This window comes from Lissotriton helveticus, chromosome 8 (assembly GCF_964261635.1).
Source record: "Lissotriton helveticus chromosome 8, aLisHel1.1, whole genome shotgun sequence".
In the NCBI taxonomy this organism is placed as follows: domain Eukaryota; kingdom Metazoa; phylum Chordata; class Amphibia; order Caudata; family Salamandridae; genus Lissotriton; species Lissotriton helveticus.
Genome location: NC_136069.1, coordinates 192,595,777 through 192,612,095, shown reverse-complemented (window position 1 = coordinate 192,612,095; position 16,319 = coordinate 192,595,777). Strand labels below are relative to the sequence as shown.

The 16,319-nt window shown below is 45.6% G+C and overlaps 1 protein-coding gene across 4 annotated transcripts in view; it reads left to right on the top strand.

The window, feature by feature from the left end:
• DOP1B (DOP1 leucine zipper like protein B) overlaps nucleotides 1-16,319 on the top strand; it is a 735,954-nt gene that overhangs the window by 422,381 nt on the left and 297,254 nt on the right. For all 4 annotated transcript variants that reach the window (XM_078656883.1, XM_078656881.1, XM_078656882.1 and 1 more), the window contains exons 19-20: nucleotides 3,711-5,316; nucleotides 13,471-13,582. In XM_078656883.1, the coding sequence (XP_078513009.1) occupies nucleotides 3,711-5,316; nucleotides 13,471-13,582 (1,718 nt within the window). The remainder of the gene's footprint in view (nucleotides 1-3,710; nucleotides 5,317-13,470; nucleotides 13,583-16,319) is intronic.

Here is a 16,319-nt window from a genome sequence, read left to right as displayed (position 1 = left end):
TGTGCATTGTGCTGTTCGCAATGATTGCACAGTGCGGACAAGCATCCGGCACTGTGCAAAATACAGCGAACAGCATTTTTCAACTATACTCCGGCGCTCCGCGTAGTGCTACAGAGGTTTTTTAGACTTTGCGTAGCTTCGCGTAGTGCAACTCCGCGAACTCAGCCCAGGGTTAGACCATACACCTGATCTAAAGTACTTGTTTGTCTTCTGAACCCAGCCTGGAGGTGTAACAGTATTTCTTTATCCTCTATCCACTCCTCTATTTTATAAAGGATCTGTCGGCTAAACATTTTTTGGAGTACATCTATTATAATTGGGCCTCTAATTAGACAGGGAATCCCTCTGGCCTTTCTTAAATACTGGAACAACTTTTGCTCCCTTCTAACTAGGCGGTGTATCCATTGCAGATATAATTGCATTAGACAAAATGTACAAATATTTGGCCCAAGAATCAATATCAGAAAGAAAAAGGTCTCCCGGGACCCCATCTGGGCCTGCTGCTTTTCCTGGGATGATAGATTTGATTGACCTCAAGGAACTACACTCAATCTAAGGTCTGAGCCATCAGGTAGGGTTCTCCCTGCCTCATGCTGAATAGAAGGGGGGCTGTACAAGTGAGCAAAATGGGTATACAAAATGTGAGGTTTAATACAGTCATTAATACAGTCATTAAATCGTGAGCTGAGCAAGTGGCCTTTCCTGGATGCCAAGTGCCAAAATCTCTTCGAATCCCTTTTTCTTGAAACCTCTTATAAGGCCTCCCATTCTATCTGGCTTTATGCTGTACACGTTTGTAATGGCCCTATACTGTTTGATGGATGAGATATACCTTTCAGGAGAGAATTGTGTAGCTTAATTTTCCCCTTCCTACATTCCTCATTAAACCAGGCCCCGGACAAATTAGGTGCATTAACTTTAGTGCTTGGTCTGGCCATAAAACATTTGTTAAATTTCTCAAACAGCGCATAATGGGCCTCAGATGCAATCCGTGCAAAATTTCTATTCCCAATCAGGGAATCAAGGTCGTACATGGTCTTGCTCAATTCTTTCCTCAAATTCTGGCCTACGGTAATACTATTTTTTCCATCTAAATCTTCTCCATCTAATTCTTCTCCCATCATTAGTATATTCCAGTTCTACGCTCCATGAGGAATGGGTACTCATGAGCTCCCTTGTGTGGATGTTAATAGAACACTGTAAGCATTATGATCACTGTCTGGTCGAAATATGACTTTCATATTCTACAAATCAGGCCAGATAGATAATTATAGCAATATATAATCTATTCTACTTGTGGCCCAGGTCGATTAAACGTTTGGGCTGTTTCCCTGTCAGATGAAATAAGTCTGTTACAGGCCGTCAGGCCAGACATAGCAGTAAATGCTAGCAGCTGGTTCATCATAGTAGTCCCTCTCCTCACATGGGCAACTTCCAATGCCGGGATCCCCCATAATTAATCCTCCTCTGCCAGGACCAAGGAGCAACCATCGTCCAGGGGCTCATAGGTTACGTTTTAAGTCTGTCTTGGTTTGCAAACGTATTCCTATGGCTACTGAGCAAATTCATAATCGTAGATTGACTGCCTCCTTTGGTCTCTCTGTTATAGACATTTTAAATATATTATGGTTCTGAGTCTACCCTTACAATTTCAATTTCTAGAATATCATCTGAATCCATATCCACTGGGTGAATTTTCATATTAAATGAAGTACGCTTACAAATTATAAGACCTCCCTGAGGGACGTCCCTTCCCACTCGCACTTGATTTTGGTGGCTTAAAATAAGGTCTCTGCACATTTTCTATAGACCAGGTTTCCTGGAATAGACAAATGTTGAAAGATTCAACAAAAGCCCTCCACTTGGGATTGTCCAATTTAAAGCGGATCCCAGCTATGTTCCAGGATACCAACTTATAAAATGTATTTTCTTGGACACTTGTTTCCCCCTTGGGATAGCGCTTGTCTGTTCTATTTCCTAACTAAGTTTGTTCCAGGGTAATTCCGCCCTGTTATTGGTCAATGTCATTGGTTCTGTGTCACTTCCAGGCAAAATTTTGGAATCCTGTAAGCCTCCATCACTATAACTCCCCTTCTTTCTCCGACCCCTATACCCTTTGTCATGGACAAGTGAGAATACAACCATATCTACCACTAAAAACACCTATTCTACATTAATTGAGGGGTAAGCTGGTGGGCCTCAGAGAGGTAGAGTTGTAGAGTTGCATGTAGTATTCTCGTCTATCAATATTTCCCCCTCAGCACTACCTACCCTCTTCCTGGAGTCAGTCCTGGGGCTTGGCCACCCCCTTCCTCAAGTTACTTCCCCCTTCAATGATAATGCCTCAGTTGGGGAGGTTTTATCTGAGGGTAAGCGATACTCAATCATAACGAATGTATTTGGGGAAGGTATAGTACAAGAGTGAGTGGCCAACAGGAAGTCAATTGCATCTCTATGAAAAAAGCTAACTTTTAACATATCCTGCATCTCCCCAGGGTTAGTTAGCCTTTCCACATAGATAATGTCATCCCCTATGATTGAGAGGCATTGTTGGGTCACTCTAAACCAGTACACAACTTTGTTTTTTAGGGAATCCTGACCCTCCCTTGCACCTGTGTGAGGAAAATCAGGCTTACAACTCGCTTTACAAAGGTCTATACAGACTGGGAGTTAATACCTCTATTTTCTTATAGTAGTTACCTCTCCAGTGTGCATTGGTTGCTTAGGTTAAATTGCAGTATGATGGCTGTTCCCCAAAGGTTTCAAAGCCTAAACATTGGTAGTCCCAGTATGTTTGTTTGAAATCTTTGAATTGCTGTCTGCCTGAATCATTTCATCATAAACTTTGTCCAAAAATTGCCCCAATCTTTATTAACTTATTTATTTATTTATTTATAAATATTTTAGAGCACAGATTGTGCCACATAGGTGGCAGAGCACTATATAAACAAATAAAGTTTTAGGAGATTCCAAAAACGTACAACAATCCGAGGAATCGGAAAGGAGACTGATATGAAAATTGAAGGGATATTCGGAGTGGACTAACCATTAAGACATGATATGTGTTCGGAAAGGGTGAGTAGGTCGGGCCTCCTGGAGGACAAAAATAGAGGAAGCTTGTGGTGTGCCTTCTGCTCATTTGGGTACAAGACTAGGAAGCTACTGATTTTATTAGATCCTCTATCCATCTCCAAAAGTAGGCTTCTGTTGGTGTTTGTGACCATGTGGCAGCACAAATAAATAAGTGTCAGAAAAGACTTAATACCTAAGCAAAGGAACTTGAGTAATGTTTGGTAAACTGTTATCTCTTTGTTGGAAGCATATTTGATTTGAATTAATCTCTCTAGCTATGTGCAAATAATGTCCATCACATAGGATGGTACAACAATTAATGTGATATTTGGCGCAATTTAATGTTAATGGGTTATTGTTTAATACAGTAGTACGAATTTCAGAAGAACAACTCAAAACAAGTCTTGACAATCCCACTGTATTAATACCACTGTTCAGTTGTATTACCTATTGCCTAAAATATTCAGTTTAGCAATATAAAGTGCAAAGGAAATATTATTTAAATTCAAGTTACTTCATAATGGTTGATGGGTTGGACTACAAATGTTCTAAGTAGCCTAAACAAAAGAAAGCAAGTTTTGGATAGTTAGTATTTTTCTGTAATTCTGTTAAATATTTTACTTATTTGTCCCTTTCAGAAGATTTCAATTACTGGGTACGAAGAAAAAGAACATACTTTAAAGAATCAGTGGGAGGTAGAGATATCCCAGAAAGTAATTCCGAAGACAACCTGCAAATGAGTCAGTTCACCACAGTGGACAGAGAGGCTATATGGGCTGAAGTTGAAAAGGATCCAGAAAAAAATCAATTGAAACTTGAATGGCCTGAAAATAATCCATTATATGAGGAAGAACCTAGAGCTACTGCAGATGAAGACAGGGATAACAGTGAGCATACTGAATCAGCTGATACTAGCACAAGTGCCATGGACAGTGAAAATACCTCTTCCTTCTCACCTCCTTCTTTTGATCTTCAGGACCAAAGCAACGAGGAGAATCTTGATAGTAATGCAGATGGTCAGGAAACATGTGTTCCACCTGGTCAGTCTACTGTGCTGCGTAACAAACAAAATGCCTTGCTTAATCTTGCACGTACTGATTCTGAAAAAACACAGGCCTCTGAATCCCTATCTAGTGATGAAGAGGCAGAATTGGAGCTTCAGGCAATCAGGACCTCCAGGATGCTGAAGTTGCAAAAGGAAAAACAGGAGATGATTGAAGCGCTATTCAAACATATTTTGTTGTATTTACAACCTTATGATTCTAAGAGGGTGTTGTATTCTTTTTCTGTACTGGAGGCTGTGCTCAAGACTAACCCCAAAGAATTTATTGAAGCAATTTCTGGTAGTAGCATGGATACCAGCTCTACTGCTCACTTGAACTTAATTTACAATCTCATTGTGCGCCACCAAGAATCTCTCGTTGGGCAGAGTTTTTACGGAAAGCTTCAGACTCAGTCCCCCACCATGTGCCCCCATTCCTTGTTGATCGAATTGCTCACTAACCTATGTTTGAATTTCTTACGATCATATTATCCATGCTACCTTAAGGTCAGCCACAAAGATGTCCCAGGAAATCGAGATGTACAAGTTAAAAGTGTTGAAGTTTTGATCAGAATGATGTCCCAGCTGGCCACTTTGGCTAAATCATCAGATGGTAAAAATGTAGAGTTCATACACAGATTGCTAGCAAGGTGCAATGTTCAGGAGTTTGTTCTCCTTTCTCTCTCTGCCTCCATGTACACTAGCCAAAAACAGTATCAGCTCTCCACACCTGAAAGGGCTAAGGACACAACAGTTGAAAAACTCTTTGAGGAGAGCCTAATTAACTTTGGACAGGACCAGATTTGGAGTGAACATCCTCTACAGATTGAGCTTCTGAAACTCTTACAGGTTTTGATTGTCCTGGAGCACCATTTGCAGCAGCTTCACGAGGAACAAGGTAACCCGAGTGACCTCTCCAAAGAATGGCAACAGTCCCTCAACTTCCAGCAATCCATCAATGCCATGCAATATGTCCAGTCACACCCAGTGACATCTCAAGGACTCTTTGTCTCTGCTGTGATTAGATCGCTGCGTCCAGAATACGGCTTCGGCATGCACCCACCATGGGTGAGCTTAGTTACATCCTCTCTTCCATACTTCGGGAAGTCATTAGGGTTGACTGTTGCACCGTTCGTTGCGCAGATATGCAAAAATCTAGATGACCTCGTCAAACAGTATGAACAAGAGTCTGTGAAGATGTGGTAAGTGGTTTTCTATTATATACATGTATTCTTTTTCAGAGATTCATTTAAAACCTATTAAATATCATTTAATTATTAAAGGTTGTGACTGCAATATTCAGTAATGTTTTCATATGGGCTAAATTTGTTCTCAAACACTTTCTCAGACCTGGTCAGAGACCTGCTCTCTCCCCTAGCAGCTCTGCTGTTGTGCCGCTGACCCCATTTCACCTCTGCTGGTAGGTATTTGAGGCCCTTCTCCACCCGCAGGCTCCTGCCTGCGCCTCATCCCTATTGGTCCAGTGGGAGAGACCTCCTCTTCTGCTGGTCTGCTACTGTCTGTCTCTGTCTTTGTGCCCGTTTGTTCTGTCCTTGTTAGTGTGTTGTTATTGTGCCTTTTTTCCTCTTTGTGCCTGTTTTTCTTTCTTTCCTGTTGTTCCGGTTTGTGTCCTCGGTGCCAGTTTCCTTCCCACCTCTGCTGCCCAGCAGCCCCCCCCCCCCCCCCCCCCCATGCTGGTTCCCACTTTCGCTGCCCAGCTGAGCTTCCTTCCCCCCTTTCCTATTTAATGGAGGCCGCTGCTCGGGTGTCCGACAAGTCCTTTGACCGCCTGGTCAGAGACCTGCTCTCTCCCCAGCAGCTCTGCTGTTGTGCCACTGACCCCGTTTCACCTCTGCTGGTATGTGTCGAGGCCCTCCTCCACCGGCAGGCTCCTGCCTGCGCCTCATCCCTGGTGGTCCAGTGGGAGAGCCTTGTCTTCTGCTGGTCCACTGCTGTCTGTCTCTGTGTTTATGCCTGTTTGATGTGTCCTTGTTAGTGGTTTGTTATTGGGCCTTTGGTGTCTTGTTATTGTGCCTTGTTTCCTCTTTGTGCCTTTTTGCCTGTTTTTCTGTCTTTCATGTTGTTCCTGTTTGTGTTCTACGTGGCAGTTTCCTTCCTGCCGCTGCTGCTCCCGCAGCCCCTCCCCCTGCTGGTTCCCGCTCCCTCCTCCCAGCTGCGCTTCCCTCCCCCTTCCCTATTTAATGGCGGGTGCCGTCTGCACTCCAACCGCGCATAGCGCCAGGGACTCTGGTTCTCCGACAGCCCACCGCTACGACTCAGATGCCCTCCTCATACACAACTCCGGAAGGCACAACAACTGCCAGGTGTCTACGCCAAACACCACCCATGGACAGTTCTCCTGCTGACACGCCAACAATCCTTCACCATCCTCAGCAACGGCGTGACCACCACACCCACGCCGGATGCCCGCACCAACGAAACCCTGAGGTGCATCCTTCTTAACGTGCGCTCACTGCACAGATATGCCGTAGAGATCTGGTATCTCCTCGACATCCTCGCGCCAGATGTCGCCTTCTTCACGGAAGCCTGTGCCAGCGCCTAATCCGCCCCGTCATCGCCACTGCCATCCCTGACGGATACCAGATCCAGAGGAAGGACCCCCCAACCTCCCAGGAGGAGGACTTGCCATCACACACAAGAGCTCCCTCCGACCCCCCACCACCACCGAACACCTCCACTTCCAGACCAGCCCTAGAACCATGCTTTGGGGCACACTCCCCTACAGACCCCGTGCCTCGCGCTTCGCTCACCTTGACCATCGGTGACGTCATCGCACCCCATGCCATCGCCTCCATGGACTATATACTGCTTGGAGACCGGAGCTTCCACCTCAACAACCTCAGCGACCCCCAACTCCACCGCCCTCCTGGACAACCTTGCCAACATTGACCTGAAGCAGCTTGTCACCACCCCTACCCACAAGGCAGGACACACCCGCGACCCCATCTTCGCAGGAGGGAATAACATTTGCCTCAGCCACACCACGCAGCCCCTCTAGACGGACCACCACTGTGTGTATTTCTCTTTCAACACTGCCACCGCTCACTAACCCACTCCACGCCCACCACGAAGGAACTGGAGCAAGGTCACCCCCGACTTGACCGACACCAACTCTGCAGCGAAGAAACTACACTGCTGAATCACCAACTGCGCAGACAAGCTCGCACCCCTCCACACCCGACAGACAACGTCCCTTGAAGGCCACCTGGTTCACTACCAACCTCCAAGAAGCCAGACGCTCCTGCAGACATCTCAAAAAATGATGGAGGAACCGCAAAACCACAGAAGACCAGACAACCTACAAGAACCCCATGGCAGAATACCACCAACTCATAAGATCCACCTAGAGGACCTTCATCCGGAGCAAAATCCTCACCAACTCCAGCAACTCAAAGGAACTCTTCTGCATCATCCAGCAGTTCACCAAACCCCCAGCAAAGCCACAAATGTTATACCCTGCAACAAGCTCGGCTCCTACCTCCTCTTGAAAACAAGGCCCTCTACGACAACTTCAGGGAACAGACTCCAGAAACCACCCTTCCCTCCAGCGATGACAGCCAGCCCACCATCACCGCCTAGACCCCGGTCACCACTGAAGATACCACCACGACCATGAAGAGCACTCACTCTTGAGCCCCTACGGACCCCTACCCGTCGCACGTCTTCGCCAGTGCCGCCGCCATAGCGCCCGAGCTATGACGCACCTTTATGCTTTCGAATCTGGCACTTTCCCCGACGACTGGAAACACGCAGAAGTCAAGCCCCTCCTCAAGAAACCATCTGCAGACCAGACGGACCTGAAAAAGTACCGACCCATCTCTCTCCTTCCCTTCACAGCCAAAGTCACCAAGAACATCGTCAACGCCCAACTGACAAACTTCATAGACGAAAACAGCATCTTCGACTCTTCCCAATCCGGATTCCGCAGTAACCACAGCACCAAGACTACCCAAAAGATCAGACTCCTGGCATTCCTCTCCGAACCCACAGAGATCAACTTTGGAGTACCCAAAGGATCATAGTTTAGTCCCTCGCTCTTCAACATCTACATGGCCCCCCTCGCCGCCATCGTCAGACAGCATGGACTCAGCATAGTGTCCTATGCCGACAACACCCAGCTCCTCCTCTCCCTCACGAAGGACCCATAAACCACCAGACTCAGCTTCCAGGAAGGAATGAAAGACGTCGCAGCTTGGATGAGCAGCAGCTGTCTGAAGCTCAACTCCGAGAAGATAGAAGTCCTCATCCTTGGACCCACCCCCTCAGCTTGGGACAACACCTGGTGACCCACCGCCCTTGGAATACGCCCCCACCCCCACGTACCACGCACCGTAACCTCTGCATCATACTCGACTCCTCCCTCACCTTGGCTCCAGATCAGCGCCATTGCCTCCACCTGCTTCAACACCCTCCGCAAGACCTTCAAGTGGATCCCCCCCAAAGCCAGAAACACTGTTACCTACGCACTCATAACAAGCAGACTGGACTACGGAAACGCCCTCTACGCTAGAATCAACAAATCCCTGCTACGCAAACTCCAGACCATCCACAACACCACAGCAAGACTCTTCCTAGGCATCCCACGACATGAGCACATCACCCAACACCTGCGAGACCTCCACTGGCTCCCCATCGAGAAGAGAGTAGCCTTCAAGCTACTCACACACGCCTACAAATCCCTCCACAATACCGGACCCAAATACCTCAATTAAAGAGTCACCTTCCATGTACCCAAAAGAAACCTCCACTCTGCCGACATCGCCCTAGCAGATACCCCGCCCATAAGCAGAATCAGAGCGGGTGGAAGAGCCTTCTCCTACATCGTGACTCAGGCCTGGAACGAGCTCCAGGTCAATATCATATGCTCCCCCACTCTGCACACCTTCAGCAAGAGCCTCAAGACCTGGCTTTTCGGCTGACTCGAAGCTGCAACCCCCACCCATCCCCCTCCCCCCCTCTCCAGTGCCTTGAGACCCTCACGGGTGAGGAGCGCGCTTTAAAATTCCCTGATTCATTGGTTGATTGATGAGACACCATTGAGGGAGGCAACAGAGCAGGCGGGTTATAGGTCTCCCACCGTGGGGGTTGGAGTAGTTTGTCCCCGGTATCTTGGGGCCTGTCTATTATGGTCCACATACAACCCCTTCCATACTTGACTCTCAGGGTGAAAAGGGTGAGCTTTCACAGGCTTCCATGTGAGGTGCTTAACCTCAGCGCTCAAATGTCAACCAAGAAACACTGTAAATCCAATATCCAGTCCAGTACTCATCTTTTCATTGAAGGAAAGTCTTATTTCAATACGTTTTTATTAATTTCTAAACCAAACATTTTGTGTGAAGTTAAACCGTATCATACAAAAAAGAGAAAAAGAACAACAAACAAAACAGTCGACATAACACTACTGAGCAGTGTTGAATATTCTTTATATACTTGTGGAACAAAGTCTAGAATTACATTCGTAGGACATTTATATCACTTAGTTTGGAGTTATTTATATGGTTTGTTCTATACTACATTCATCGTCCTCTCCTTACCTCCTTTTCACAAGGACGATTTTATCCTTCACTGTTATTTGTTTCCACCTCATTCTCTCCCACAATCAACTTCCCATACATTCCCCTTCATTACATTCAATTGTCAAACACATTATTGTCTGTACGGACCAGTTGCATCGTTAGTTCTTCCTCTAGAAGCCATTCAGTCATATCCTGGAGCCATTTCTTGCATAAAGAACACAATTTGTAGCCAGTGTTTGGCTTGGCATTATTTTGCGAACTGTGAGGATAGTGCTGCTATCTTGCAACGACGAGATGTTCCTGGCCTGTGTAGTGATCAGGAGTAATCGAAGCACAGGCCGGCGCTCTCTGATGATATGTGGCCCAAGGCGCAAGAGAAGGTCAGACCCTCCACGGTTGCACAGCCTTGGGAGAGGAGGTAGGAGCCTCGAACAAATAGCTGCTAACAGCCCACAAACTGCTCAGCAACATCTATAGGATTGAGGCCTTTAGACTCCAGTGGACCTTGTACTAAGAATGCCCTACTTTATTGAGATGTAGTGCACAGTGGGCATTATAACTAGCATATAAACTGTTAGAGTGAGCTGCAGTTTATTATAGAATATTGCAGATAATAACGCCCACCAAACAGCCCCTTGATCCACATGGCAGGTTGCAGGTTGGACACAACAGAGTTGAGACACTGGTGAAGAAATTGTGCTGGCTTGGATAAGCGGTTCACCCTTGCTCCTCCTCTAAAAAACAAGGACAAGCATGAGCGCTACTGAGGCGATCGAGTCTGCTTGTGCCCCACCTCAGATTCTGAACATTCATAGCGGGTAGGCGGGACTCGATTTCAAGTTGCGGATCACTCAAAAATACCAGCATTTCCATGCAAACCCACCCCAATAAGGGAACTGTGTGGGCATGCTCAAACTATGATAACTGAGAGCAGTGGAGCCCCGTGCATTGACATCAACCCGCAGAGGCACCTCAATAATGCCACCCAGTGGCCTCCTTTCGGTTTGGATGCCATGCACTCTCATTCAGTGACATACTAGTTTTTGGCCCACACATGGCTTCCCGCCACCTTGATGGATAGCGCTGGCCCATCTTTTTGATTTTTTTTTTTTTTTTACAACCAGATTTTATTGGTTTTCAAATACATCATCTACAGTCATAGGCATTGTGCATCTTCAGTCCGGTACATAAAACACCCTGCCATTATTTCTGGTGCATTTATTCAGAACTTACTCCCCAACATAACTATCCCCCCTCCCTCCTTGGCTGGCCCATCTTTTTGATTCCACCCTCTTTACAAAATGGGGTTATCAGACGTGGTCTGAGAGCAACAGCAGCAGATGGTAATTCATAATCAGAACATGATGTTGATATGAAATCACTGCTTGAAGCCATGCAGGAAAGTTTAAGGTCTATAAGCGGCAAGATGGACACTCTTAACGCTCGAATGACCTCAATCTCTCACAAACTAGAAAATCACAATAGCAAGCTAACGGAAGCGGAGCAGAGAATCTCAGCTGCGGAGAACAACTACGAGAGGAGAAACACTGCTGAATATAGAAAAAGTACTGCATGTTATCGCTACTTAGAGTCAAGATAGCACCACAATAACATTCATATTTTAGGGTCCCAGTCTACCAATACAGACGAAATGGAAGATTATATGTAGCGTCTATTGCTGTCGGTATTTGGCTTGCAGGCCTTCTTGCGCCTTCTGGTGTTTGAGAGAGCCCACAGGTCGCTTGCCACAAGACTCTCTTATAAATAGCAATGATCAACTCGACCTGCTTGCAGAGCTCATGCCCTCCCCCCTTGTCCGGACTCCAGAACATTTGGGTCCCGCTAAAAGCCCATCTGCAAACTACTACAGCATAAACTGTGGTCTCACAGCATTGGTGTCAGGTGACATTTGCCTCTTCTTATTGACTGTTCATGATTGGCTCATGTTCTACCTGCTGTTATTTTTCCTAACATGACAGCATGATGCTAACCTTGCCCCAGCTGAGCCCACAGAGATCTGAACCCTTGAACTCCATAACTGTATAGCGCTACCCTTGTGTGTCAGGCTCCTGCTATATACGCTGCATTGTGAGTTGCCCGAGTGCCTTACAAGCCTCCTTCCCGTATGTATATTGCCATGTGGTGGATGTGTATTATTTGTACTCTTATCAGTGGATTAGCTTTTTCCTAAGACCAATAACCAAACAATGAAATCAACCTTCTCGCTTCTGACCTGCTTTAATAACTTCCATAATTAGTTTTTTTTTTGTCGGGTTAAGCCAGAGCCATTGATTCTTCACCACTGGTAATACAATGGAAAGGGTACGCTCAACTGATTCTCAGTTTAATGAAACTGGAGCTGTCCATCCAGTGTTTGGATATAAGCAATGGAGAGTGGTAGTCTAGACCTAGAACAGGGAGCAGTGCAAAGTCTTATGGTAAACAAAATTCCACGAGGCCTTTCTCGAATAATAGGGACAGAGTTTGACTAACTGGGCCTGGTCCAACAGGAATTACTTAATTATTTGCATTGCATTCCTGTTGTATCGGCAGGGAATCACTGCATCGAAAACAGTAGGCACATACTTGTTTAAAAAGAAAATCCTGGCTTGAAGGATTCCTCCCTGATCCAGAGAAATGTATTTATTCTTCCCAACACTGCAAATCCCTCACTTGCCCTGACTTAAAACTATAATTAGTTTGAATTAAAAAATGAAACCACTTTCAGGGCATAAACAGCGCTATGCTCAGTGAACATTAAAAATCAAAAGTAAGTGGCTTTTCCCCCAGAATTGATGCATGTCCCCTCACAAATTGCAACTTAACCTACACGTCCCTAATCTGTGAACATTTAAAAACCCGATGCACCGTCTCCTTCCAACTAATGACCTATTTCAAAGGGTGTCTTATGAAAATTAAATTTCACACCTGATTTGATTTCAGTGTATATCAAAAATGGCTACTGAATTATATTAATTGACACTTAATGTGTCAAATTGCATTGACAAGTAGACAAGGACATTTGATGATTTGTCGGTTCATCAGAGAAGTATTGACTGTATCTAACTAGGCCACTGAGCTCATTACTTTTAGTAGCCACTGTACTTTATATATAATGAGACTTCCATTATCACATGTGCAGTTCTTGTACTAAATCTCAGTGGTGTTGTAAACCCACTCATGATATCCTTATCTGGGCATCATTCCCTTGAAAGATAAAATTATTATGGAGAAATTGGTTCCACAATCATAATGGGCCAGATGTACGACCATTTTAGCATGCGCAAACGGGTTTGCGAACCCTATTTTGGCCGTCGTTCATCTGGCCCTACATTGATTATGCGTGCTCAATAAATGAAATTAAGTAAATAAAGAGGTAGGAGACGGGCAATTACAATGTGGGGCATTGGCCATTATTGTCTATCATACAATCCTCAAATCAATTGAAACCAATGTGAATCATGTTATCACCTGTTAAGTCACTCTGACTGTGTGTAACCTCTCATCTTAACCCTACACTGCAGCATGCGGACCAAATAACAAGCATACGCCACATGTAATAATGACCAGAAATTGATAACAACCGCATTGTATCTGAATATTAACGATGTTCATAGAGTATGATGCATATCATTGCCAACATAAGTCTTTTTGTGATCAGTAATAACTGATTACTGAATTTATATCTTGTTTTTTAGTGTTGTGAAGTTACCATTGAATCCTCTGCAATAGGCACACTAGGAGAGTCACCATACATTTCTTGAGAAGAATATGTTTCTTTAAACTGAAATATTTATTTGCTTCATTCTCTCCTAACAGCACGACATCAAAAAGGGAAAATATTTCACCTGATTATCCTCTGACTCTATTGGAAGGCCTCACAACCATCAGTCATTTCTGCCTTTTGGAGCATCGCATGCAGAACAAAAAGGTTTAATTTTTGTAGTCCTGTGTTCATCAGTTGTCAATATTCTACTTTATCACGTTTGTTTTTATGTTTTGTTTGAGAAACAACAGGACTTATCCTCCACCCCATCGTGTTTTTTATCACTGTAATTACACACTGGACCAACCATAGACAAATCAACGTTGACCGCAAACTAAAAGGAATAGTCAGGCCAAAATCGCGACACCATGACCCCTAGGCAAAGTAACCCCAGAAGATTTTCAGCCTTGTCTGTTAGGTGTAGGTTGGGACCTGTTGTGTAGCGAGCTACTGGACCCGCATTATGTATATTCATCCTAGTTGTGGGTGTCAATGAGAGAATCAAAAACAGATGGATGGAATTATTTGATCATCACATCAGTGATTAGGCCATTAATTCAAAAGTATGAAATGACCAGTGACAGAATTTGTCCCTCCAGGCTTTCATCATAGTCAAAAGTCGGACAAATACCAAGTTCACCTGTCATAGCTCACAGAGCAACCTTGGAGTAAAGCCCAGCATGCACTGATCAGTCAATTTAACAGCCAAGCCATGTACCACATATTTGTCTTTTAGTGGAATAGGTATGCATTACCTTAGAGAGGTTCAATCCGCTGCCATGGATCACCCAATAGTCTTCCTAAGATAATAGTTAACATAATTTATGTTGTGATCTTGAACCTTATTTGTGCCATCCATGCAGAGATATCCTCTTGCTCACACCATTTTATTCCTGAGCTGCTGTCAGCCGTGCAAGTTTTATGGAGGCAGTCAAGTGCCCAGATGGCCACATTAACACCAACCTATATTAATGCGTCATCCAGCTGTACTTAAACGCAAATTCCAGAAATAAAAAAATACGTTTATCCCAGAAATGTTACATTCTAGGACACCCTCAAAATATATGAAAATAACCCACATCCCGATTCCCACTTCTAGAGCACTTTAAAAAACAAAAAAAATAATATTATCACAGTTGAAGAAATTATGTTTCTGGTGAATAAAATACTCGGATGGATGCGTGTAGCCTTTTCAGTTTGGAACTGTGAATCCCATAGCCTCCAGAACTAATGAGCCCAGCTTTTCCCAGAAAATAACCTCCCCTTGTCCACTTAGGATAGAGGGCTTCCCTAAAGAAGGAGAGACTGCCCCGTGAGATGATTGCCGATAAGGCGCCTCTTTGAGGTGGTGATTTTCTCTCTTTTAAAAACTGTTTGTGGACATTTTAAATACTTTTAAACTGTGTTAGGGAATTCTGATTGCTAATTGTGAGGGGGGATTGGTGGGACCGCAGTAGCACTGTGCACCTTTTAATACCTATCATACAGAGGCATTTTTTGGTTAATGCTCCAGTGGTTAGAATCCCGGCCCAGACATAAAAATGGCAGGGCGAGCAGGAAACGCACCGTTGGCGCACTGAATGCACTCAACTGGGACCTCGTGCCAGGGACCCTGCACCCTCAACCCTCCCACCAGAGAATATCCCAGGGACTTTCTGCTTAAAGCTAGAGGGACGATCAGTGCCAACTGTAGACACTCAATGTGTGACTCTAAATTAGTACCTGTAAGTACTGCCCCTATAGTATTCCTTCTAGTCCTGCATTCAGGGATTGGCCCTTGGATGATCATGAACCAGACATTGTTTGTCTTACAGAAACATGGCTTCATGAGGAATCCGGAATAGAGATCGTCCAGGCTCTTCCCCCTGATTGTCATATCATCCGAAGAGATAGAGTGGGTAGAAAAGGCTGAGGGCTCGCCATTATAGTGAAACATTCTCTCTGAAAGAGACCATTAGTTATAGATTCCTTACCTTAGAATTACCCTCAGGCATCAGACTGGATCCGGGGCATTTTTCTGTAGCAGTACCCCTGCACATCGGTAGGTGGTGTCGGTCGACTACACATTCAGCGTTGTGGTCGCCGGGATGACATTGTGGTGTCTACTTAGACGCTGCCCCTGCTCGCTGATGTCAGTTCTTTCTTTTTTCGCGCCAGCCAGCACAGATCCGGAGGGAGCTTGCACTTTAGTTATTTCTGGACTGAACTTTTTTTTTACTTTTGTCAATTTCTTTTTTGAGTCATTCGACTCCTGGTAGCACGAGGGATGTCCCATAGTTGGACCTGCTTCAAGCCTTGTGACTCATGTCACAAATTGATATCCATCAAGGATTCGCAGCTCATGTGCCTCTGATGCTTGGAGCGCGACCACGACCCGAAGTTGTGCTCCGACTGCCGGATCATGAATCCGAACTCTTTGCGGGAACGGTCCCGAAAGCTCTTGGAGGCCCACAAGTCCGCTCCACTCAGCGTCCTTTGAGGTCCAAGTTGAGAGGAAGTCTTCGCACTCCTCGGGTAAGTAGAAGCACAAGAAGGCGAAGAAGCATTGCCGCTCTCCGCCTTCTCCCCGTCCGTCTGCCGTCACCAGACCCGGAGCGTAGTCGCTCTCCAGCTCCGTTTTCGGAGCCTGCTTCTGGGACGGCTCCGTGCTTCCCTGCTTTTCCCGGAGCCGGAGCTACCCAGACCAGTTTCGAACCTTTTACGGGGCACTTTATATCATTTGTGGGGGAGCCTAACTCCGCAGGTGCCCCTTCAGGCCCCACGGACTCGGCTGGGAGCCCTGGGCCATCGATGCCAGCGGCTCTGGGGCCAGAGGGCCCCATAGGATCCAGGCCGGGATCCAGATCGGCACCGTTCGACCTCACGTTACCTTCCCCAGCGCCAATTCCAGTGACTACACCCC